Source organism: Saccostrea cucullata, unplaced genomic scaffold, assembly GCF_032062105.1.
Source record: "Saccostrea cucullata isolate Sc308-1 unplaced genomic scaffold, CSIRO_AGI_Scuc_v1 ctg448, whole genome shotgun sequence".
Classification (NCBI taxonomy): Eukaryota; Metazoa; Mollusca; class Bivalvia; order Ostreida; family Ostreidae; genus Saccostrea; species Saccostrea cuccullata.
The window spans coordinates 664,403-688,730 of NW_026937346.1; the positions used below are offsets into that span (position 1 = coordinate 664,403).

Consider the following 24,328-nt stretch of genomic DNA (forward strand, 5'->3'; position numbering starts at 1 on the left):
TAAAATGAGCTTTTTATTTCAGAGTTAAAGGTCCAACACAATTAAATGTGCATTGAATTGATTGCTTTCAGTAAAACTTTTTGAAAGTTAAACGTCATTCATAACATTGTAGGCCTATATGGAAAATATTCTTATATGTAATATCATCGTCAATCCAGCTTTCTAGTCAGTCTACTTGACCAAAGACCAGGTAGTACTAGAAATTGTGTTACACCCAAAGCCATTTTTCTTGTTATTAGATTGGATTTGATATTAGATTGTCTGTGCAATCTGTGTAATAGCTATAGGGATGATATCAGCGATTTTTTTTTCACGAAGAAAAATATTTTTTTCATTTAATCTTTCTGTGTTTTAGTGACGTATTACCTGTCGATTTGTTCGACAATGAAATAAACTTTGGGAACCATAATGAAGATAGATTTCACCTCTGTATAATTTAAGTACGTAAAACATTCTATTATGCAATAATTATACTAAATTCAGAAATCTCACAGTATCCATTAAACTTTATTTTAAATATATTTTAATACATTAAACTTTAATATATATATCAATAAAATATAAATATATTTTTAATACACTGTAAGACTAGTGTAATAACAAAGCCCATTTGTCATAGTTAAAGTCATATGTACATGTAAGAGAGAAAACACACTGTTAATTAAGAGAGAAAAAAGTGAAGAGTATGACAGGAAAAATATGAATATGTGAGAAAAAATAATTATTAGCGGTACGGGAGATAAGAAAGTCATAAGTACAAGAGAAAAATGTCGAAAGAATAAGTCATTACATTTGTATCATGCAATAACTCACAATACAGAAATGGTTTTCATCAAATAAGAAAATTGCCGTACTTAACAAATGAAATTTCCTTATAACAATAAAATATCGCCATCATGTAATTTTTACAACAGTATTGAAATTATGCCAAAGATTTAACATGGAGAGAGGATGAATAGACCAATATCAGCAATCTCCTTCCGAGAAAAGTGAATTTTTTATTTAATCTAAATGATAAAAACAAGATTTGAAAAATATTTATTGTACAAACGCCAAACAATAATATTTTCCAATCCCGAAAACATTTAACTTATGAGGCTCAGTCAGTAGAATATACATGTTATATACTCAAAAACAGAACATGTTTAAATAAATTATTATAGAATTGAAAATGTTTTACCAAACTTTCCATCCTTTGAAGCTTGACCAATGATCTCCATAGGCAAAATTTGCAGTAGTTGTACGTATATTAACTTCGTCTCCAGATTTTAGAACAACAGGAATGGTATTTGCACAGTTTTCGTATCCAGGATTGGCTTCATTGTTACAGTTTCCTAAACCCTTTCTTTGGCCGTTAACCAAAAGTTCTGCATCAAATATCTTACGAGCTGCAACCAATGTTGACCACGAAAACACATAAAGTCCACCAGAGGGCGCTGTGAAGAAACCATTCCGTGGGTTGTACACACTGCCAGTTTGATATAAAACTGTGTCATACACAACATTGACCGGAGTGTTTGGTTGAAGATCTAATGTTTTGCTGATGGCTGCATTGAAAACAACTGGTCCCTTGTCTACGGAAGATTCATATTATAAAACACATTGGTTACCACTTGGACAGAAACAAAAATTAAAACAAACCAGTTATATAGATAATAGTGTTGTGTTTTGCGTGCACTATGCTTAAATAGTAGTCAGGGTTTGACACATGGTGCACGAGCCGGAGGCACTATTTAGGCATAGTGCATGCAAAACACATCACTATTGTTATTATTATGCTGACTGTTGTTACTGTATAAAAACGGCAATATTTTCTTCAATTCCAATGTTTCATCAACTGTAACTTTCGTCTACTCTATTATGACGTCACCTTATGCAACATGTACGTCATAATCTTTTCTTTAATTAAAAAATTGAACGTTGAAGGTATAATCTACAGATAGTTTAAGAAAATATTATTTGAGTGAAGGAAGGGGGTTGCAAGAAACTATTTTAGAGGAATTATTTGTTTATTCTTAATCTTGAGTGTAAAATATTTGAAACTAGGTTTATATAATATATTATATATTATATTATGGTACAATACTATAGATAACGGCGTCTGTGGCGTAATCGGTAGCGAGTCGGATTGACAATCTCGGGGTCCTGAGTTCGCTCCCCGGTATGAGCGTTGCCTGATTTTCCTCAGAATTCGCGGGTATGTTAAGGAAGCATATAAGCCATTTTTCGGGAAATTCAGACTTTTTAAAGGAAATTTAGTTTGATAATTTACCAAAACCGCTGATAAGCATAAACTATTATTATTTTTTTGCATAAAGATAAAAGAGTGTCTAACGCAACGCCGTGCAACACCACCACGGCATCACGTGACTTCTATTAATAGCGAAATTTTCCTTAATAAAAAAGCGAACAGAACAACAATGCCCCGTAGTTTAATAATGTCTTTGAGTAAATAACATAGTTGAAAAACATCTATTTTGCCTAAAAAGTGCTGCTAGAATCATACTGTCCCGTCAGTAAAATAATTATTCCACGCATTTGCACAAAACCTTACCCGATGTTTTAAATTTTTTACATATGAACCGAGATTTTTCTTAAAACCATGCTTAACCCGGGATTCTAGCAGCACTTTCCAAGTATTTTTGGATGCAAACTTTCCATCTATACAAATTATATGTTTTGAAATATACAGTTTATTGTTGTTCTGTTGCATTATTTTTGTCACAATTGACAGAGGAAAGGCCGACCGGGATACGTATATAGCTTACTGTCTTTGAAAGAGAATATAATCGATAAATATGAATTAGAATACCTGTTTTATTAACTGAACTCAATATGAATTTCACAAAATATTCACGATATTTGCTTTTAAACTCCATTTTACGTATCATTGTTCATGCCGTCATAGCCAAATTCTCTTTACACGACATGATCAATTCCCGATCAATTCTCAAGTTACTTGATGTATACATATGACGTCATCAGTGGTAGATTTTAATCAAAATGATAGAATACATCATAACGAAATAAGAACATTTTGTTTTTGTTATTGTTTACACGTATCTATTAATTTTCTACAGTTAAATTACATCTCTAAAAACCAATATTACCAAAAAACTGGTGTTCTAAAACTGACGTCATTTCGCCTTCTATGACGTCATAATGTAGCACTGATTAGGCAAGGTAGAATATTTTGTATGCTTCCTTATTCCCCCTGCGAAATGGAAGCCATGCTTTATTTCGGCATAGTATGCTTACGCTATATGAGTTATTAGAGATTGTTCTATCTGACGCGTATCCGTATACGTATCCGTATCCGTATCGAGGTATGAGAGGCATCTCGATCCCGATGTCTAAACCATTTAATACATTTTCTATTTCTGTTTGTGGTTAAATAAGCCACAGTCCATGCATTAGAAAATAGCTAATAGCAATTTTTGTATTAAAAAAAAATAAACTGCTGTACACCTCTATCATTTCGTTAAAAAATATTTATTTAAAAAAGAAAGAAAATGAAGTCAAGTATAAAATATTTTGTTTTAATTATATTGTTTTGAAATTAATTTCATTTTGCTTCAAAATATTTGTAGGAAATCCCCTTTCTCTTTTTCCACTCGCTTAATATCTTTTATGGATTTTGTCTGTATTATTCATATGCCATGTAACGGCTTACCAATTACCCTCCATCCCCCTCCCCCCTCCACACACACACGCATAAAAAATACGTTGTCATCATTAAAATCATCAACGCAATCGGTAAAACGCTGTAGCCGTTTTTAAAGAGACTATTCAAACTGATTTCATAATTAGCTTCAGGACCGTTATAAGTATTGAGTATATACTTTGAAGAGCCCATGTAACTACCTCCTTTTCCCCTTCCCTCACATTGGCGTCAGAAGCAAATTAAAAGTAGGTAGGGGGCTATTTGAAAGAGAAAAAAAATCAGCCCTGAAAAACCTAACAAAAAAGTAAGTTAAACATCTTTTGACTTTCATTCATTAACATCATTTGTGGTTTGATATAAAAACTATTTCATAATACGGCATTCAACTCTCTTTTTATGCAAAGAATAAAATAATAATTATGGCTCAAATTTTTCAAAATAATCCATCTTATTTTGCTAAACCTACTTGTCCATCGTGCTAATTTTCTTTTCTTTTTTATCCTACTTTCTTTTTTATATATATATATAATTTGGCCGAGATCGAGATCAGTGTGCACAAATTATAGAATTGAAGAGAAGGAACTGCTTCAATGTAGCCAGGAAAAAAATCAAACATTAAAGAAAAATTACAATGATAAAATATCAAAGTTTTTCAAAGCTTGCTTTGTTCACTATAAACTCGATCATGTTCAATTCCCAAGCTCCTTGAAACCATATATACGCATAGGCGTAGGAACCGGGGGTGTGGGGGGGCTTAATCCCCCCTCCCACTTTTTTTTGCAAAGATAGACATAATATATAGGCATCTAAAATTGGGGTTTACCTTTTTTTGTTGGTATAGCCCCCCCCCCCCCCTTTTCAATTAGCGCCCCCCGCTTTCTATTTGCTTCCGCCGCCTATGATACGGCTATCGACCTACAATTTAGGGAGTGTATTCAAACCGCCCCAGAATTACCAGCTATCCAAATTTTGGGGGGAACTATGACCATCAAATACTTGATAATGAATGGCATAGAAGATGATAAAAAAGGAAAAGAGGATGGACATTTTCAGTGAATCACCCATACACATTTGTTTTGCCCTACAATGTATGGTTAAATCTTTCCCAGTTAATGTACAACTACATTTATTTACAATTTACAAGTTTGAGTTTAATAAAAGTTAATTCGAGAATGAACAATGAATGCCCTAATATAAAGAGAGAGAGAGAGAGAGAGAAAGATCGAGCGAGAGAGAGAGAGGTGAATCTAGAAATATTTTCGAAATATTTTTTACTCATTTAAATTAAAAAAACATTCAAGTTTGTTTTTCGAATTTAATTTTTAAACTTTTACCCTCCCCCCCTCCCCTCCCATAAACAGGATGCAAAAGGCGTGAACAGCAACTGATATGTTTTTATTAAAATATCACACTACATATCATTTCTTAGTGAATGAGGTTAAAAACCAAACATGAAACGATGGAAATGTAATTAGATGGTTTAAGCATCGGGATCGAGATGCCTCTCATACCTCGATACGGATACGGATACGTATACGGATACGGATACGTCAGATAGAACAATCTCTATTTAGGGAAAAACTGATAGGAAGCATAATAATACCATATAAATGTATACATTATACTTTCATTGTAACAGACATCTGTTTTTAATTTGTTTTTTAAAAAACTGGAAGTGAAAAGTTTAGGCAATATATATTGGCAAATGACATTGGCAACATTCTCGTCACAGGTCCGTACACGTCGGTCGTCTTAGGTATGGTTGGTGTGTGAAGGCAAAGGAATTTTTTAATCCCCACCTTCAGATCATCTTTACAATACACTGTATATGCTATAAACATTAAAATACAAAAATTACAGTTATATGCAACGATCGAGTAACTCAAAATTGTTTTATACGAACTTAATTAGTTTTTACTTATCAAGGAATGTCGTCTTTGTTTTGACCCCCCCCCCCCCTCTTAAAAAAGAGAAAAAACACTAAAATTGTTCACTAAGATCTTAAGCAATAAAATGATAAAATGTTTTCTATGCACTTCAGAGTTAAAAATGTAACACCCTATTCAAAACCCCCAAACATTCATTATTTTCATTTGGAACTAATGATGCAGATGCATAGAAATAAATTCTGGATTGGAATGCACCAGTACCACCCAAAATGATACCCATTTATATATATTTTTGAAAAAAAAAAGGTTCTTAAGAGTGTATGGTTTGGATGGGGTCGGGGTTTCCCTTCCATATATAATCATTATCTCCAGAAGTTTAGGAAAACCTTGTAAATGGTACAAAATTATGTCTTAATGCCTACTTAAGAAATTATTAAATATCCTGCATATATAACTCATAATAATTACCTAGAAAATAATCAAATTACAAGTTTACAAGCTGAATGTTCATTCTTTATTCATTTTGAATTCTAAGAAATAAGAATTTCATGAAACCAAGATTTTTTTTCTAAAAAACAGCAGCGTTTAATGAGTATTAGAAGATACATACACTTCATTATCAGATTGAATTATTAGTTACTAAAGGACAAGGTATATGGTAACCGCTGAATCTGGCACCTTATTTGATGCAAAAATCAGAACATTGTTAAAACTGTGATTGTTTGTAATGAAAAACTTAATTTGATGCAAGTTTTAGAACCAGCAATAATTTTAATTCAAATCATAGGTGAGGGCTACAAAAGGTGCTGAAATAGGACGTTTTCCAAAATTTTCTCAATTCTGGTGGAATTTCGAAGTACATATATTTGAGATACTTGTCACTTCGGAAAACATAGACCACAAACTTACCTATCTCAGAATTTTACAAACAAGATGCATCTGATACTAGTGTATTAAATATATAAAATTGGTAAATAGTCAAGCTTGTACTCTATTTTTTCTGAACGAAAATTTGAAATAAAATTTATTAAAATTTGAATAAAAATGAGAAAATTTGGAAAATGACCTATTGTCTGACCTTCCTTTGACCTCTGTGTATCCTATTACTTAGAACCAATACTGAGGGGTAGACGATATTTTCGATCGAAATCTGACTTTCAAGCATCACCTTATATCGAAATCGTCTTGAATATGATTAATATTCCTAAGATCTTTTCTTATGTGTAACACGTAAAAAATTAAACATATATATTTAAAAATACAATGTTTTAGTAATAAATTACCTTGTAATTGTTGAAAAAATAACAATTTTTGTCTTTTTTTTTGTCTATAAACATATGCCAACTACCATGAAACACAAAAAAGCTTTGGTATGAATGTGTGAAAAGACACTTTATATTACCTGTAAAAGGAATTTTTGGTTCACGGGGGGATGTTTTAAAAATAATTTCCGTTTTCCGTTGATTTCTATAGTGAAAAACACAAGTTTTACCAAAATTTTACAGTTATCTCTCTTTGTTTTCCAAAACAGGTAATGGTTTATGAAAATCGAAAAAATATCTATGAAATACTTTTAAAAATTCAAATTTGTTAACTTGGAAAATTGACTTAGATATTGGATGGGAGAACAAGATATCTTTAGAACTTCATTTACAAGTACATGTACCTACCTGTTTTTGCAAACTTTTTTATCAGCAAACTGAGCTAAGCAATATATGAATGTTTTTATTCATGTTACAGAACTTTATGGTTATTACTTTACCTTCCTTTTCCACATCACCGATTCTGCTTTCTATTGCAATAATGCGCTTTGTTAGATTTCTGCTTTCCTTTTCTTCGGAAAAATATTTATCTTCGCATCGTTTATATTTTCTTTCGAACGTTTCTACTTTCGATTCTAAGTCTTTTGTTTTCTGTTTCATGGATGCTAACTCCGCATCGCGTATTTTTATTTCACTGTGAAGTTCACTATATCTCATTTCAATTACATATGCATATCCAAATATAAATGCTATAGCTATCCCGATTAAACAATGTCGTAATGTACTTCCATGCTGTCCGTCCATTGCAAGAAAATAGTCTCAAGAATGTTTGTTTTAATGGCAGGGCAGTGTTATTGGAGCACAGAGCAATTTAAATGCTTTATTGTAACCAGCCCGTTCATGTGTAGCGCAAACAAAGAGAGCGTTTAAATACCCGGTACTCTGGATAATTTTTCGAGCTCTTTTAAATTTAGAAATGAGTGCAATTTTTCTTGCAATTTCATATAGACTTTCATATCTTGGCTCCCATAGATGATTTCCTAAACGACACAAAAGATCGATAACACGACGGCAAGGGTAGATTCCGAGAGGGGGTCCAGAATCTACACATTGAACAAAGTGTTGAACAACTTTAAAAATATACATTCAGACATGAACAATTGAAATATTCTGACTAAGGAAAAGAAAATTCAAATCTGGAGAAAAATATTTTCACAGTAAATGATAAAAAGGAGGTTATCATATTCCTTTCATTTTAATCCTTTTTATTGAATTAAGCTCATACCATTCCTAGGCCAACTGTTTTGTACTTTTCTGACTTCTATAGACAGAAATGTTTATCATCAACAATCGTTATATGTCTCATTGGTCAAAATTACTAATCGTTAATTGTATAAAAATGATATAGATCTATAAATGATATTTTAGTAAGAATAACTTAAGATAACTTAACTTGATTCAAGTTTATTCAATATTGTGTACCTGCAATAAGAAATGTGAAACTAATTCATTTATAGATGATTTTATATAAATCTATAACAAAATTATATAATAAGTAATAATTTAAACATTAAAATGCTTTCTTTGGTTGTTTGCACGAGTACGGGAATTAATGTCGCAGCTGTTGCAATTTCCACCGAGGGATATGACCTGAATAAAACTAAATCTAATATTTATAATAATGAAGCTTTCACAAAATTTCAACTTTTCTGACACAACGGTTCTTGGAGAGATGTTTAAAGAATTGACACAAATCCTTAATTACTTTCTTATAAAGAAAGTACAACTCTTCATTTGAACAAAGATTTCCCTATATACGCGCATGAAGTAATTGGTTTAGGAGTTCTTAAGAAGACGTTGAAAATATCAATAGTTTACAGACGGACGACAGACTAAATATGATCAGAAAATCTCACTTTTTTACTTATTCTAACTTATTTTCTGCCACACACATAGTCTATCCTTATTTTACTTTGTATGCATGTGTGCATCAATCTCTCTATTTTTCACGATCTTATTAATCATTTGTTAATTATACTCTAACTAAATATATTTTCGACAAAATGTGTCAATGCGTGACTGTAAATTTTGTCCACTGCGGGAGGAAAATATGGCTCTTTGCCAGTGACAATATCTACCGATGGAAGACAAAATGTGAATTGAAGATAGGAACATATTGTCGACGACAATATGTACAAAACGACACTATGTACCGTCACACGTACAACTTACACATTATCTCACTGTCAATTATCGACATGTAATAATTTTACCAATGGATGACGTCTTTTGTCATGGACAATGCCTTTATCATCTGATTGATGAGCACAGGGCTTGAAAGGGTCTTACTTGGAATATTGAGAGTGAAAATAGGTATCCAAAGATAAAATTTGTAAAGGTCTAAGTCATATGGCATGAAATGTTTTGGCTTCTTTTTACCAGACTTTCCACCCCTTAAAGGTTGACCAATGATATCCATAGATATAATTTCCGGTAGTTGTACGAATATTGACTTTGTCACCAGTTATTAACACAACAGGAATGGTATTTTCACAGTTTTCAATTCCAGGATTGTTCTCGTTGTAACAATTTGCTAGGCCCTTTCTTTGATCGTTCACCAGAAGTTCTGTATCAAATATCTTACGGGTTAATACCAAAGTTGAAAACATAAAGACCACCAGAGGGCGCTGTGAAGAAACCATTCTGTGGGTTGTACACACTGCCAGTTTGATATAAAACTGTGTCATACACAACATTGACCGGAGTGTTGCGTTGAAGATCTAATGTTTTGCTGATGACTGCACTGAATTCAACAGCTTTATTTGTAAGAGATATATATAGTGTTTAGAATAAGGCTTAATGATAAAAGAAAAACTAATTCAAGCACATTTTCATACAAAACCAAATATGTACCGCAAATATGCAAAGGGCGTCCACGGTTAAATTCAAATTAAGAAGATCTTCCTGTATCCTTCCAATTTGTATGGAGGTCTCATATAAAAGTATTGCTCGTATTCAAATACGATCTAATTCCTTCTGCAGTCTTTGATTGGCGAGTTGAAGATCATCCTCTATCGTCTCCATTTCTTGTAGTTTGGCTTCCATTTTCTTCATCTGTTTTTTCATTGTAATTATATCATCCACCAAGGAATACACATGTTTCGTAAGCGATAACCTTATTGTAGTTTCTTGATACAACTGTTGTCTCAAATTGTTCATTTCATGGTCCGATGACTAATTGGTACAAACCACCGTCAGTGGATTTTCAGATTTCTTATCTGTTGTAAGCAAATATGATTTTGTTGCAGCAAGAAATGTACAGAACCATGGCAGATAGAGTGTTTTCATTTTAGATCCGGAATTAATGACTGATCAAACCCAATGATCATATATGAAATAAGCTTTTCATCGTTGAACAGCTTGGTGAAATAACATTGACATCGGACTAATTGAAAGGGAATTAAATTGCAACATAGAATGAAACATATGGAGATAACAAACATATTTTAAGTTCAAAGTCTATTAAGCATACAAAATTGGAACAAGGCAAACACGGACCTTTAAAACATTAGATGTGGTATCAGGTGCCATGGAGGAGTGAGCATCCCCCACCTGCAGAGTGGTGCTTGTCATGATCGGGAAATAACGGGAAATTCTGTCGACAAATCAGTGTGTAAATAATGTCCTAAAATTAACAATCAATATTAATCAACAACACAATAATTTAATTAAACTGATCTTTATACTATATATTTAATTTTCCTTAGTTATCTCCTTGTTCTGAGCCTTATATCATATTTTACTCTATTCTTTTATTAACATGTAAGGATTTATGTTACTTAAATGGTCCGTCTGCAGGACACAGCAAATGAGATAACACAAATACCTTGCCTATTCCGTGACCCGTCCTCTCTCTTTCACAGCTCCTTCATAATTGAACCCGGAACATGAATGAGCCCACTTATATACTCTTCCTAAATCTGCTGACTCAGATCTAGATCTTCTGAACGTTTGAAACATTGAATGAAAAAAGAAGATAACATTTGATTGCAAAAAGTATTTTAAATTATGATTATATAATTACATGTATATACTTGATCAACGGATTTTCACTGCACTGGTTTCAAAAACTTGATCATAAGTAGAACATGTTCTTCTGTATCGAACCAACTTAGAGATATAAACCCTGTATGCAGGTGATGAAGGTATATTGCTGCAACAGTAGGGGAAGTTAACGATTGAGCATGAAGTTTAAGTCTACATGTTTATCATAAAGCCTGGTTGTTAGATTACCCTTAACCTTTTCCAAGAATAATGCAGCAAAACTTATACCCTTGAAAAAAAAAACATCCATATGTCCACTCTCGGAAAGACACTATTACTTTCTCATTCTTGAAACATATTATAAGTAATAAATTGTTTGCGACCGTTGATTAAATCAGCAGAAATAGTCGCATATGCAAGATTTGGAGATAGCAATTTCATTCTAATGCAATTTATGCATTAGGTTTGATATTAACGTCTTATTTTGTTGATTTATATTTTACGAAATAACTCACTGGGCGTTGTGTTTTCACTATGCTCCATTATGACCTCACAATCAAAAGCTTTTAATCTCTGTAATGCTCATCATACTGCCTAAGACATCATGCAGTGCATTGGTTAATCAAAAGCATTTTACTGAACAGATGAATCAAAATAGTAATTATTATTCAACAGTTTTACATGTAGCCTATTTCCACACTGACATTAACATTATCTCTTCAATACCCTCAACCCGTTTCCCAACCACTTTTACAACAGTGGTCAACGACTGGCTCATTTTTCTACGATGTTAAAACGACATGGAGCTGAAGGCTTGTGTAATACCGTTACAAATATATTGAATATAGAACGATTCAAATGTATCATCATCCGAAATCGTACAAAGTGTTATGCCATTGTGGTACATTACACAAGAAAACAAATTAATTATTTAATACCTTCGTATAGGTATAGCGTGTTATATAATTATAGAGTTATTGAATAGTATTCAAGCTCAAATGTCCATTGAACAATACGAATTGGAGCAGAGCAGACATTAACCTCTAAAACATCAGAGGTGGGATCGTGTGCCATGGAGATGTGAGCATCCCGCGCCGATCGGTAACACTCGTCGTGTATACATATGTGTATAGTAGATGAACAATTAAAAAAAAGCTGTTCTTTCAATAAGGAGATTCCTATATGAATTATTGAACTAATCGATGTTAAGTAACACTGGGTACATTAATATATAAATATTTACGTACTTCCTAAAAATGAACTTTTAATTTCAGAATGAAAGGTCCCACACTTTATATGTATTAAACTGATTGTTTTCAGTCAAGCTTTTTAAAAGTTGTTACATGTAAATCATTTATAACATTGTACCGGTATATGGAAAATATTCTTATATGTAATACCACTGTCGAAATTGTTGCAACGATTAAAATAAAATAAAAAATAACGCGGTATTCATTAAGGTCTGTGTGAAATTATATTTTAGATAAGTGTAATATTAAACCAATTTGTTATACATGTGTACTAGTAGTTAAAGTCGTATGGACTGGAGAAAAAGTTATCAATAGGAGAGAAAAAATTGGAATGTAATAAGAAAGAACAAAAGTAAGCATGGAAGAAAAAATGGTTAGTAGTAGAGAAAAAAATTGGTAAGAACACGAAAATGTCATTACATTTGTATTATGCAATAAAAAAGTATTGATAATATTAAATGTCGTATAACGATTTATGATACGGAGGTCTTTATTATGAATTAAGAAAATTATAGTACTCATGAAAAGAAAAATATTTCATTACAATCAAAATATCACCATTAATTTTTAGTGAAGCATTAAAAAAACACTGACAACAAAACATGGAAAAAGGACAGAAAGGTCAATACCAACGTGTCTCCTTCAGAGAAAAGTAAAACGTTTTATATAATCGGAATTAAAAAAAAAAGATTTGAAAAATATTTATTGCACAAATGCAAGACAATGATTAATATTTTTCTGATTCCTTAACATTTTCACTCAATTGAGATGTTCTGTATGTAATATATACATGTAATATATATATATATATATATATATATATATATATTTTCAGAGAGAGAGAGAGAGAGAGACCTTAACATCAATGTACTAGTTGCTTACAATTTTGCTTTCAATTTGCAATACTTATCTGTCAAGGCCAAAATAATTGTAATCGAATGTGTAATTACTCGACCGTGACCATTTTTGTAAAAAAAAAAAAAAAAAAAAAAAAAAAAAAAAAAAAGGTCGAGTTCCATATATTTTTTGAGTGTATTCTTCATATTTTTTACTTCCATGTGTTCTCTCCATCTTTAATTGATAACGAAAAACAGAAAGAAGTTTGATTAGAATGCGGTATATGTACACAGAACAATGTGAAGTTGAAATGGTCGAAGCTGGTCGTGGTTAACGGGAGTTCGGTTTCCTTTCACTATATGACTTGATTTTACTAAAAACCTTTATAATTATCGCCTGAAAACACTACAAAGCATACCTGAATTCCTTCTTTTCATTAAAAATCCCTAGATTTTCAACAAACACAACAAAATGATCCTAGAGTTAATCCGGAAAAAAAATCAATGGAACCGGAACCGGAAGTGCCCTCCCCTCAGTGTCAAACTGGGGGATTGGGGGTACACATGTAATAAGACATTATATAACTTTTGTTAGAAATGCACAGGCACTTTCGGTAAGCCCCCTTTTCATCTAACAATGTATGGAAGAAGGTTAATCGGAGTTTGAGACAGCTTTTCCAGCAGCAGAATATAGCGGAACTAGAAAACGACCTAGTCTCCACAAGGAAAAACATTCAATAAAAGATTTTTTTTTCTTAAATAGTGTGAACTCTTTGAGGAACAGTTGTCTTGCTGTGAATTCGTTTGAATGGAGGATAATGCAGTACTTAGTATTTAACGTTGTAATTTTTTATTTCTAGTGTGTCTTAACATTTCTACATATTGTGTTAATGTGCTTCCATAAAATAAATTTTAAAAAAATTGTATGGCTACTTTTTTATATATATATATATTATATATATATATATATATATATATATATTATATATATATATATATATATATATATATATATATATATATATATACATAAACAGAACATGTTTAAATGCATCATTGTTACAAATGAAAATGTTTTACCAAACTTTCCATCCTTTGAAGCTTGACCAGTTGTAGCCATGGACATAATTTGCAACAGTTGTACGTATATTGACTTCGTCTCCAAATTTTAGAACAACAGGAATGGTGTTGGCACAGTTTTCATATCCAGGATTGGCTTCATTGTTACAGTTTCCTAAACCCTTTCTTTGGCCGTTAACCAAAAGTTCTGCATCAAATATCTTACGTGCTGCAACCAATGTTGTCCAAGAAAACACATAAAGACCACCAGAGGGCGCTGTGAAGAAACCATTCCGTGGGTTGTACACGCTTCCAGTTTGATATAAAACTGTGTCATATACAACATTGACCGGGGTGTTCCGTTCGAGTTGCAGCACTGGTTTGCTGATGGCAGCATTAAATACAACGGCTCTTTTATCTAAAGAAGAGGCAAAGCATAATTAAGGTTCAATCATGGTTTCAGTTGAAACCGATTGAGAATTTAAAGATGCCAAATGAAACATTATCCCTGAATGCATATGACATTTTGTAATTATATTATGCTGGTTATTTTCAATTAGGTAAGTACATGTACGTGTAGCATGCAGAGAAAACACTGAGCGATTTACTGGTAATAAAAATATTACTACGGCACGTTGAAAGAATGTTTATATGGAAGGGTACTGTCATGCAAAACTCCTTTACACGGAGCAGATTGCAAGCATGATTAATTATGGGTGCACACACATAAACTATCTATGTTTTCTATGGTAAAGAAGAATGTAAATATTCCCAAAATATTCCTGTGGCCAAGCTTTTTCGTCCTTAGATTGGCATATTATATTAATATTTATGAAAAAAATCTCAGAAATTTGGTAAACATTTATGAACAATACATACATATTCTTTCAATATTTAAAGGTTTAACAAAAATTAGATGGTAGCAGCACAAACCTATGGAAGTATCATCACTGCAAACGGTGTCCACGGTTAAAGTCAAATTCAGAAGATCTCTCTGTATCTGACTTATCTGCATTGCAGTCTGATCACCAGTACTGTTCAACTTCAAATACTGTTCACCATCGTTATTTTTCTTCTCCATTTCTTGTACTTTGGCTTCCATTTTCTCCATCTGTTTTTTCATTGTTATCATATCATCCACCAAGGAATACATTTGTCTGGTAAGCGATAACCTTATTGTAGTTTCCTGATTCAACTGTTGTCTCAAATTGTTCATTTCTTGGTCCCGTGTCTGGTTGACACAAACAACCGTCACTGGATTTTCGGATTTCGTATCCGTTGTAAGAGACTGCGACGCTGCTGCGGTAGCTAATACATGTATGCAGAACCATGGCAATTGTAATGCTGCCATTTCAAATCCGCTATTTGAAATAAGGTTGTGCGAGTCAAACCAACGGCTTATATAGATACCATGTTTTATGTCGTTTACCAGGTCGGAAAACAAAATTGTCTGACGTCGAAATAATTGGCCAGCTGAATGAGTTAAATTGTATCATAAATGAGGTATTACAACATAATTGTTTGGCAAGGAAAGGCCATATCATATTTTTCCTCTCGCTTTAGAGAAATAGTTTTATGCATGTATGTTATATAATTCCATGATCACATTTACACTTTAAGAGTTTAAAATACTAGTACACTTAGAAATCCAGTTTTCTTAACCATTAAATGCTTTCTTTGTTTGTTATTACTGGAATTAACGGAAGCAGCTGTTGCAGAAAAAAATACATATCCCGCGTGAGCGAGTTATGTAATTTTTTTCTGCAATAGCTGCGACCGTTAATTCCAGTAATAACAAACAAAGAAGGACATTTTATTGTTTATATTTATATCTGTTGATAAATAATCATTTAAAGCATGGTTAAAAGATTAATTATTGTATTAATGATGCGAACGTCTTTTTACGTTTCATTGATGGAACAGCCACTGATCAAGAATTCTGTACAGGCGACATGCCTAATGTAGTTCGATTAATGCAGTGATTAACGCAATGGGTTTTCTTAAGAAATAAAGGAGAAAATATTCAGTGGATGTAAATATTCTATTGTAACCCGGGCCTTTGACGAAAAATAGGTGGAATATCACCTACATAACTGTAAATTATAGGGAAAACAATCGTCACGCGTACATCACCTGGTAACAGAAACTGCATGTGGTACCCATAAATGTATACTGTCATGTGTAAAAGGTTTTTGTTGATCATAAATGAAGACTAAGTTTTCCACAAAAGAAAAAAAGAAAAAAAATAGATGGATCTATAGCGAATAATATAGAAACATAAATTTTTGCCCAACACATCATTTAAAAAAAAAAACATAAAAAAAGCATATGTTCTTACTTTATCATATTGATATGAAGCAATCTTTTTTTTTTTATTTTATACATTTTTTAAAGATCTTATAAGCTCAATGTAACGAATGCTACCGATATTAAGTAAGGTAACTTTTCAGGCATTTACACTAAACAAATATAATTCTGGCAGTGTGAATCCATATAGATCTGATTGAATGTGTGATCTATAGATACAACATTTAAGCAAGCTAGATCTGAGTAGTAACTTTAGAATGTGCATGTACTTGCTTATTTTTTTCTGTGGTATCATCGGAAAATGAAAGTGATATATAGGTTCAGAACCAAGACTGGTAGTGTGAATACCTAGATGCATCATCCATGCCAGTTTGGTCAGCATACAGTAACCTGGTAATGAACGGTTACAATGTACCACTTTTTAAAAATACTTGGTATCTTCACTCATCCAGAAATTTTTATATAGGTCAGTTTTAGAATCCAAAACAAATCTGGTATCCCTAGATGAACCATGCATTCTTTTAAGATTGTTAAGGTTTAGGGTTTAAGATTGCCTAGAAATGAAACTTCTTCAAAAATGTTATCACCTGATTCTTCAATTGCTGAATATATACTAGTATGTCAGAACGAGCATCTAAAGGAAGGCTAATAGTGTGCACCCCAAGATGAATCATAATGACTCTATAGTTATCTTTGGATGGAAGGTTGTTTAAAAAGACCTTTGACTCTTTGACCTTGGAGTTTGATCTACATTTCAATTTTTTTTTAACCTTGACCATAACTTCTGAACGGTTAAGACTAGGGCTACCATACTTCACATATATATTCTTTGTGGCAAGACCTTTCATTGGATACAGATTACCTTGACCTTTTGGAGATTTTGGAACAAGTTATGAAAAAACTTTAACCTTTGCCATAACTTTTGAACGCTAAGGGCTAGTGATATCCTTGTGAGACCTTTCACTGGCTACAAATTACCTTGCTCTTTTGACTTGACATTGGAGATTTCCGAACTTATTTCTTTGATTCTTAAATAATATAGGTCCAGGTTATGTAACGTTATATGAAGAATGCACGAGAAGTCGATTAACTACACCGTCCCAGCAACGAAATCGGTTTTCACATGTTTGTGATAGGAGTTAACGGTTTTTTTTTTTTTATTTTAGCTTGTAAAGAAAGATTTGGGCTGGATTTTTTTCTTTTTGACTGGGGATGGAACCCCCCCCCCCCCTCCCCTTTTGGAGAAAAAAATCCTGGATCCGCGCATGTTTTCTGTTAAATTGTTATTCAGTAAAAATTACTTTGAATGTTATGTCTTACAATATAGAAGAAACAGCAGGCACCTCTAATCTGAGTCTCAGTCATTTCTCTTAGTAGACTGAAAATCCAAATTTATCCGGTCAATATTTTCTCGTCTACTGTTCCGCGGAAACAGAACATTTGTTTCAATATGGCGACGACGGGGCAGCCACAGCGCCAAAACAAAGGTAAAATCTCAGTATTTACAGAGTCTGTGTGATAAGAAACGGTCAACTAGCATTAAAGATGAATTTTTCTGTATCCCAGATAAAATATACAATAATAACGTCAATTATGACGAGAGATTTGGCGTAAATGTGCAGTTTTCGTAGATGTTTTCATGTAAAAACATGAACAAAACGAAACCACGAATCGGCATGATCTCATATTGTTGTCTTGAACTTACTTTTTTTATTTCTCTGTTGGTTTAATTAAATTGTAAATATTGTGTTTCTGAAGGATTGTCCCAATTTACTTACTGTCATCTACTTTCGGAACATTAATTTGAATTTGGATTAATTCTGATTTTAGATTGTAAATTGTCTTTTTATTCTTTTTTCAGGCAGAGTACAGATTGTTGTATCCTTTGACTATGAACTGAAAATGTTACAGATTTGTTAAATGAATGGGCTGATTGTGTGAAAAAAGAACATTGTAGCTGTTAAAGACCAAGATGCATATTGATAGTGCAAATTAATTTCAAATTCATTCCCTAGTTAGAATAATCTAACACTATCAGTGTCTCGGGACTCACTGCAAAACTGTAGCTCTCTGAAAAAATATATTGACTGTACCTCTCCAGTCTGTCAAAATATTTTATTTGAGAGCTACAGTTCTGCAGCTATCTCGGGACATGGCCCTTAGGACATTTATCATTCTAACAATAGGACATATTCTATCTAGATTGAGAGATGCAAGTTATGGTAAGAAAAATAAATTTTAAGCAAGTACCAGTTAAATGCTGTTACATGAAAATTCGATGTACATACATAGCATTGGCGGATCCAGAGGGGGGGTTCCGGGGGTTTGAACCCCCCTTTATTTTTAGCCAAGTAGAGAGAGAGATAAAACATCTGAGAAAAAATATGTGTACGTCTAACTAAGGCCTATGTATTGAATAGATAGATTCCCACATATTTAGTTTCATCCATTCACCTTCATTATTATATACCTAATGTGTATCACCCAATTTTACTGTTGAATTTACGCTATCACGTGACGTCGTGATCCGATTTTCCGGATCACCAACATGTTGTTTTCTGAATCCATATCACCACTCTCTGAAACTGATGACGTAGTACGCAGAATTATGACGTTATTTTTCTTGCGCATTAAAAAGTCCCTTGTTATTAAGCTTTGTTTTATGGATAAATGTTATGCAATTGATCTCTAAAGTTTTCTTTTGCGTTATTTTGCTAGTTATGAGGGGGTATATAATAAATTTATCATTATAACAGTAACTTGATCCGAAGAGCCGTATCACGTCTCGTTGACAGGCGCGGATCATAAGATCAAAATCGACGCTTCGCGTCTCGTTAGAAATCAGATGATCCGCGATGTCGAACTCGACGTAATACGACCCTTCGGATCAAGTTACTGTTATAATAATATATATTTATCACTTTTTTATTAGCAAATGGTAGAAAATATTCTACTTATTTTCATATATTTTATATACGGTAACATGCAAGGTTTAATTTGATATGAAATCCCCGCGATCTTTGGCTGTGTTGGCTATATATATGTACCCTTTTTAAACATATCTTTGAAGGAACTAACATAAAACTATTTTGTTTTAAACCCCATCCTCATCTCCCCCCCCCCCCCCCCCCAATTTTTTTTTTAATTCTAAAAGAAAATTCTGTTTACTCTAATACGGAAATCCTGCAGATCCATTCAATTTTATAAGGCTTAATTAGTTTTTGAAATGAGTTTTTTTTTCTTATTCTGACTTGAGGTACCTTTTCAAAGAAAAAAGGAATGTAAACAAAGATATTATTTACCACAACATAAAATCTTTCAATACGTATGTGTGGAACTTTGCTTGAGAGTGTGAAGGGGAGGGGGGGTTAGAGGGACACAACCCTGGAACCCCCCCCCCTTTCAAAAATTGCTGGATCCGCCCCTGCATAGGTGTTAGCTTAAATTCTTTCTAAACTTGTGAAGATAAATTAATGATAGGTATTTAGGATAATCTAGGTAAATATGAAGTGATGTTGGGTTTTTTAACAGTGTTGAATAGGCCATCTCATGTACAGTGGACCCTCATTTATCCGGACACTTTGGTTCCCAGTCAATTTGTCCGGATATGTGAAGCATCCGGATATCCGAATCACCAGTGAAACAAGACAAAATAACATTTTAAAATTTTGTTCCGATGAAAAATCGTCCGGATACTGAAGCATCCGGATATCTGGCGTCCGGATATCTGAAGGTCCACTGTATTCACTAACTGTTACAGAATTTTGAAATATGTCTCCATCTTTGAGATAATTTCCTTGACTTCACAACAGAGATCATCACTTCCCTACCAAGTTCTTCTCTACCTCAATGGATGGTACTTTGCATTCTTCTTTCTGTGTGAAATTCTTATTTATGTTTACAAAGGTAAGACTGCTTCTGTCATTTTACTACTAAATGTGTAAAACTTTCTGTTGCTGTGAAAAGTTAAAAGAATAATCAATTTTGTTAAAATGTTTATGAATTAGTTGAACTTAGTTATCTCCATGTGCGGGCCTTTAATTTATTTTATTTTAATCCAACTTACAAGAATTTGGGGTTTAAAAAGATTTTTATCCAACTCCCTGATTTTCTCTTATGTCAGATTAAAGCAATCTAAAGGCCTGTGTCTTGGACACAGAAATCAGATACCTGGGATGTATCGAAGTGAGATGGATAACACAAGTTTATTATTTTTATTCATAATAAGGCCTAGAAAAAAATGTTTGTTTCCGCTTTCAGGCTGAAAAAATATAGGGTAGGTAGGTAGGCAATTTTTTTTTTTGAAATTTTTTTTTTTTTGTTTTTAATCAAAACATGTATAGAAGTAACATTAATGGCAAAAGAAATGTTGTTTTTAAGCATTTCTGAGACTTAAACTTATAATAGAAAGGTGACCCAAACTTCTTTCTGTCTTGAAAAGCTTGCAGTGTTGGAGACTATAATTCCCGTGGTAAAATCTTGCACTTCATGGGACAGAATCATAAAAAAAAATTTTAGGGTCGGCACTATAAATTAGGGTCGGTTGGGAAAGCGGAAACAGACTTTTTTTTTTCTAGACCTAAGTTGATATCAATTGTTTGCCATGTAGAATCTTGGGAGAGAGAGAGAGTCTGTGGCTTTAAGATGTATTAAGAAATTTACTTAAATGCTGCAAGCACATGATGTTTACTAAGAAGTCCATTCCTGGCTCTCTGTTATAAGTGTGTGTGTGTTTTACTGTATTTAGTAAAAAAAAATTTTTTTTGTAGGTGAAACTCTACCATACGCAGATAATGTATTGCCAGCAGAGGTGATTCTGGTCTTCATTTTAGCAGGAATAGAGGCCTTACGAATATTTTTTGGTAAGTATAAATAACATGAAATTTTTCTTACAGTCAAAGTAAATTGTATTAATAATATGTCAAATGTATCTGTCTCAATGAAAACATGGTCTTATTGCATAGACTTTCCCAGGATTTGAATAATAATTTTTTTGTGTTTCAGCTCAAAAAGGAAATCTTACAGAGAGAATAGTGGGGGTTGTAATATCGATATTATTGAGTATCCCTGCAGTACTAGGGGCACTGTATCTCATCTTATGGCAGACTTACGTATTACGAGTTGACGTCATCTTGGCAGCTATCCAGACTGGATTTATAGGACTGGAACTCATTTTTGGAATCATCGGCATGATTACGTTTGCTAGGTAACATATGCAAACCACAAATTCATATTAATTACGTGACCTGTGTATATTTTTTATGTAATGTACTTTTCAATTAACACAACTTACAATGAAATTCATATTATATATCAGTAATACATTATTATTTAACACTTAAATCTACTTTATATGATGCAGTTTTACAGACATATTGATAAACATATCCATTTCTATTTTTTTTTCTCTGTGATAACTCTTTGAAAATTAGCGGAGTTGATTTCTTAATAATTCTACCAGAACGGCAGAATGTAAATTAGACAGGTCGATAGGTTAGAAGCTAAGATGCAAATATGCATGAAAATCTTGTGTTGCTGCCTTTGTGTTTGACATCAGTGGGAGAGGACTATTGAAATTAGAATGGAGTCCTTGTGTAATTTAAATCGATGTCTACATTTTCAAAGTGTAAATCTACGATTTTATTTCACAATGAAATGGAAATATAAGGAATCGCTATCTAGTTAGTTAAGTATGCCAGGGACATCAACGATAGTGGGTAACATGGGTCATGGGATAATTTTATTTTTAAATTCGCTCGTTATGCAAATTATCCCATGTTTCCCACTATTGTTGATGCCCTGGCATAGTATACTAACTAGACAGTGATTCCTTAAATATAGACTATAATATGTCCATCTTTGTGAGTATTGGAATGAATAAATGCAGCTTTTTTTTAGTCCAATGTATTTTTTATGCAACAGCTGCAATGTAAATTTGTTATGCATTCTCTTCCTATTTTCAGAGCTACACCTTATTAACAACTGCAAGGTCTAATGCAAATGACATTCTCTGCAAGGTTGTGATTTTAGAAGGATCTGCCAGAAAGGATATCTTCATGATCAGTTCTGCATTTATGAATACAAGATTCCATCAAACTTGTTTATGAACATACATACTATGTGCTAAAAGACATATCCATATGCAAGATACTGTACACCATGATGCATTATTGAAACAGATACAATTGTTTGAAAGCAAAAGCTAGAATTTTTTCTTACTATTGTGTAACAAGATTTAATACTAGTTTAACGAACTTGTGAGATTTATAATATAAAGATGTTTTCAATGTAGTATGTTGGCCGGGTCTCTCATTCTTGAGCGTTTCTCAACATAAAATTTGTGATATATCTTTGTATATAAAAAAGACTGCATGTTAAGTTTAATATTGCAACTATAATTTAACAATGTTGTACATTATTTTTAGTTTTGATTATATGTATGTAGTTGATTACGAAAGAGAAAATATAAAGTATACAATTAAGTTTTGTAAATTTTGAACTGTCGTTAACTTTACTAAAGAAGTCTATAGAATGTCTTCTAATTTATAAGTTCATGAACATTAAAAATTGAGTCCCATTTTATTAAGAAGGCATATGACTAAGATTTATCTTGCAGATTAAAACTGCTTCTAAAAACATTTCCAATTTTTTAAAACCAAGAGATGTTTGTAAAACACTTATGCCCCCCTCCCTCAAATAATTGGAATTTTTTCTAAGTCATAGGGGCACAACTCTGTCAAAAATGGCTCGATCATACGAAAAACAGAACTCCCCCTAGATATTCTTATAAACCTGTTTACCAAATTTCATTTCAGTATGTGCAGCCTCTGCAAAGAAAATGAACAGAAACTGCATATAATTGGAAAGAGCAAAAGTTACTTAGTGCCTTTTTTGGCCCTTAGAATTTCTGAAAATTAAAACTGCTCAGTTTAGGTTGAAAATGCAGTATTTATCTCTTGTACTACTTGTGACCATGAACAATGTATCTATTGAACATGACATAATTTTCCCTCTAGTCAAAGCATTATGACATCATAAAATGCATCATTTGCCCCATATCTTGTAAATTCCTTTGAAAATGGCCTAAAATTGAAGTATTTTTGTTATATTTCATATAGAACACGATCTCTGATCCAAAATATGCAATTACATAATGAAAGATCTTTTTCTGAAGATTAAAAAACATGTTTTAATTTTTGGATTGTGGGCTGTGCTCATATTTTTTTAAAAATTTAAAATTCTTTGTTGAAGCATTCTAATTAAAATAGATGTTAGATTCACTCGCATACTCACTACACTAACATCTAACAACATCCCAAAATTAGTCAAGGTAAAAAACAGAACAACTCTCGACTTATTCGCTTCACCAATATTTAATGATTTTGCAGGTGAAGATTTGATTAGTTGATGGAATTTGACCTCTGACGTGACCCTCTATGGGATGTTGTTAGATTTTAGACTAGTGAATATGCGAGCAGATCTAACATCTAATTTCAATTAGATTGTTGCTGAAGGTACTCAAATATGTGTGTTTTCTGCAATATTCAAGAAAGTTGCATTTTCTCAAAGCCTGTTTTCCAAAACTCAGATTATCAAAAAGATATTTTATTGTTGGAAATGAAAACACCTAGAGAGAGGTTGTTAGTTTATTTATATAGACAGGGCCATTTTATGCATAAATTGAACCTAGCTCTTTTATAAACTTGTCCAAGAGGCATAACTATCCAAAATTAGTCAATGTACCAAAAACAGAACTTGACCTAGATATTTCATGATAAATCTGTATACCAAACTTCTCTTCAATATGTGCAAACTCTGCAGAGAAAATGAATGGAAACTGAAAATAATTGCAATTTTTCTATGTCCAAAGGGCATATAAACTCTGTCTAAAATGGCCCGATCATATCCCAAACAGTTCTTGACCTAGGTATTTTTATGATAAATCTGTATACCAAATTTTATTTCAATATATGCAACCTCTGCAAAAGAAATGCAAAGAATCGCAAATAAGGCCATC

General features: G+C 32.6%; 3 protein-coding genes across 5 annotated transcripts in view; 1 reads left to right on the forward strand and 2 right to left on the reverse strand.

Moving 5' to 3' along the window:
• Positions 1-15,465, reverse strand: part of LOC134247981 (uncharacterized) — a 171,785-nt gene extending 156,320 nt beyond the window's left edge. For 2 of the 3 annotated variants that reach the window (XM_062730392.1, XM_062730394.1), the window contains exon 1: positions 14,938-15,465. In XM_062730392.1, coding sequence (XP_062586376.1) covers positions 14,938-15,355 — 418 coding nt within the window. In that variant the 5' untranslated portion in view covers positions 15,356-15,465. The remainder of the gene's footprint in view (positions 1-14,937) is intronic. The other variant, XM_062730393.1, reaches the window with a different exon arrangement.
• LOC134247983 (uncharacterized) lies at positions 1,164-7,702 on the reverse strand. The gene is made up of 2 exons (XM_062730399.1): positions 7,316-7,702; positions 1,164-1,574 (listed from the first exon to the last, which is right to left on the reverse strand). Exons 1-2 carry the CDS (start codon positions 7,617-7,619, stop codon positions 1,177-1,179), a joined length of 702 nt encoding a protein of 233 aa, XP_062586383.1. The 5' UTR covers positions 7,620-7,702; the 3' UTR covers positions 1,164-1,176.
• Positions 15,466-17,668: 2,203 nt separating the features above from the next.
• On the forward strand, positions 17,669-22,483 carry LOC134247987 (transmembrane protein 216-like). Its single transcript, XM_062730404.1, has 6 exons — positions 17,669-17,798; positions 18,173-18,189; positions 20,124-20,217; positions 21,081-21,173; positions 21,316-21,517; positions 22,275-22,483. Exons 1-6 carry the CDS (start codon positions 17,762-17,764, stop codon positions 22,288-22,290), a joined length of 459 nt encoding a protein of 152 aa, XP_062586388.1. The 5' UTR covers positions 17,669-17,761; the 3' UTR covers positions 22,291-22,483.
• Positions 22,484-24,328: the final 1,845 nt, after the last annotated feature.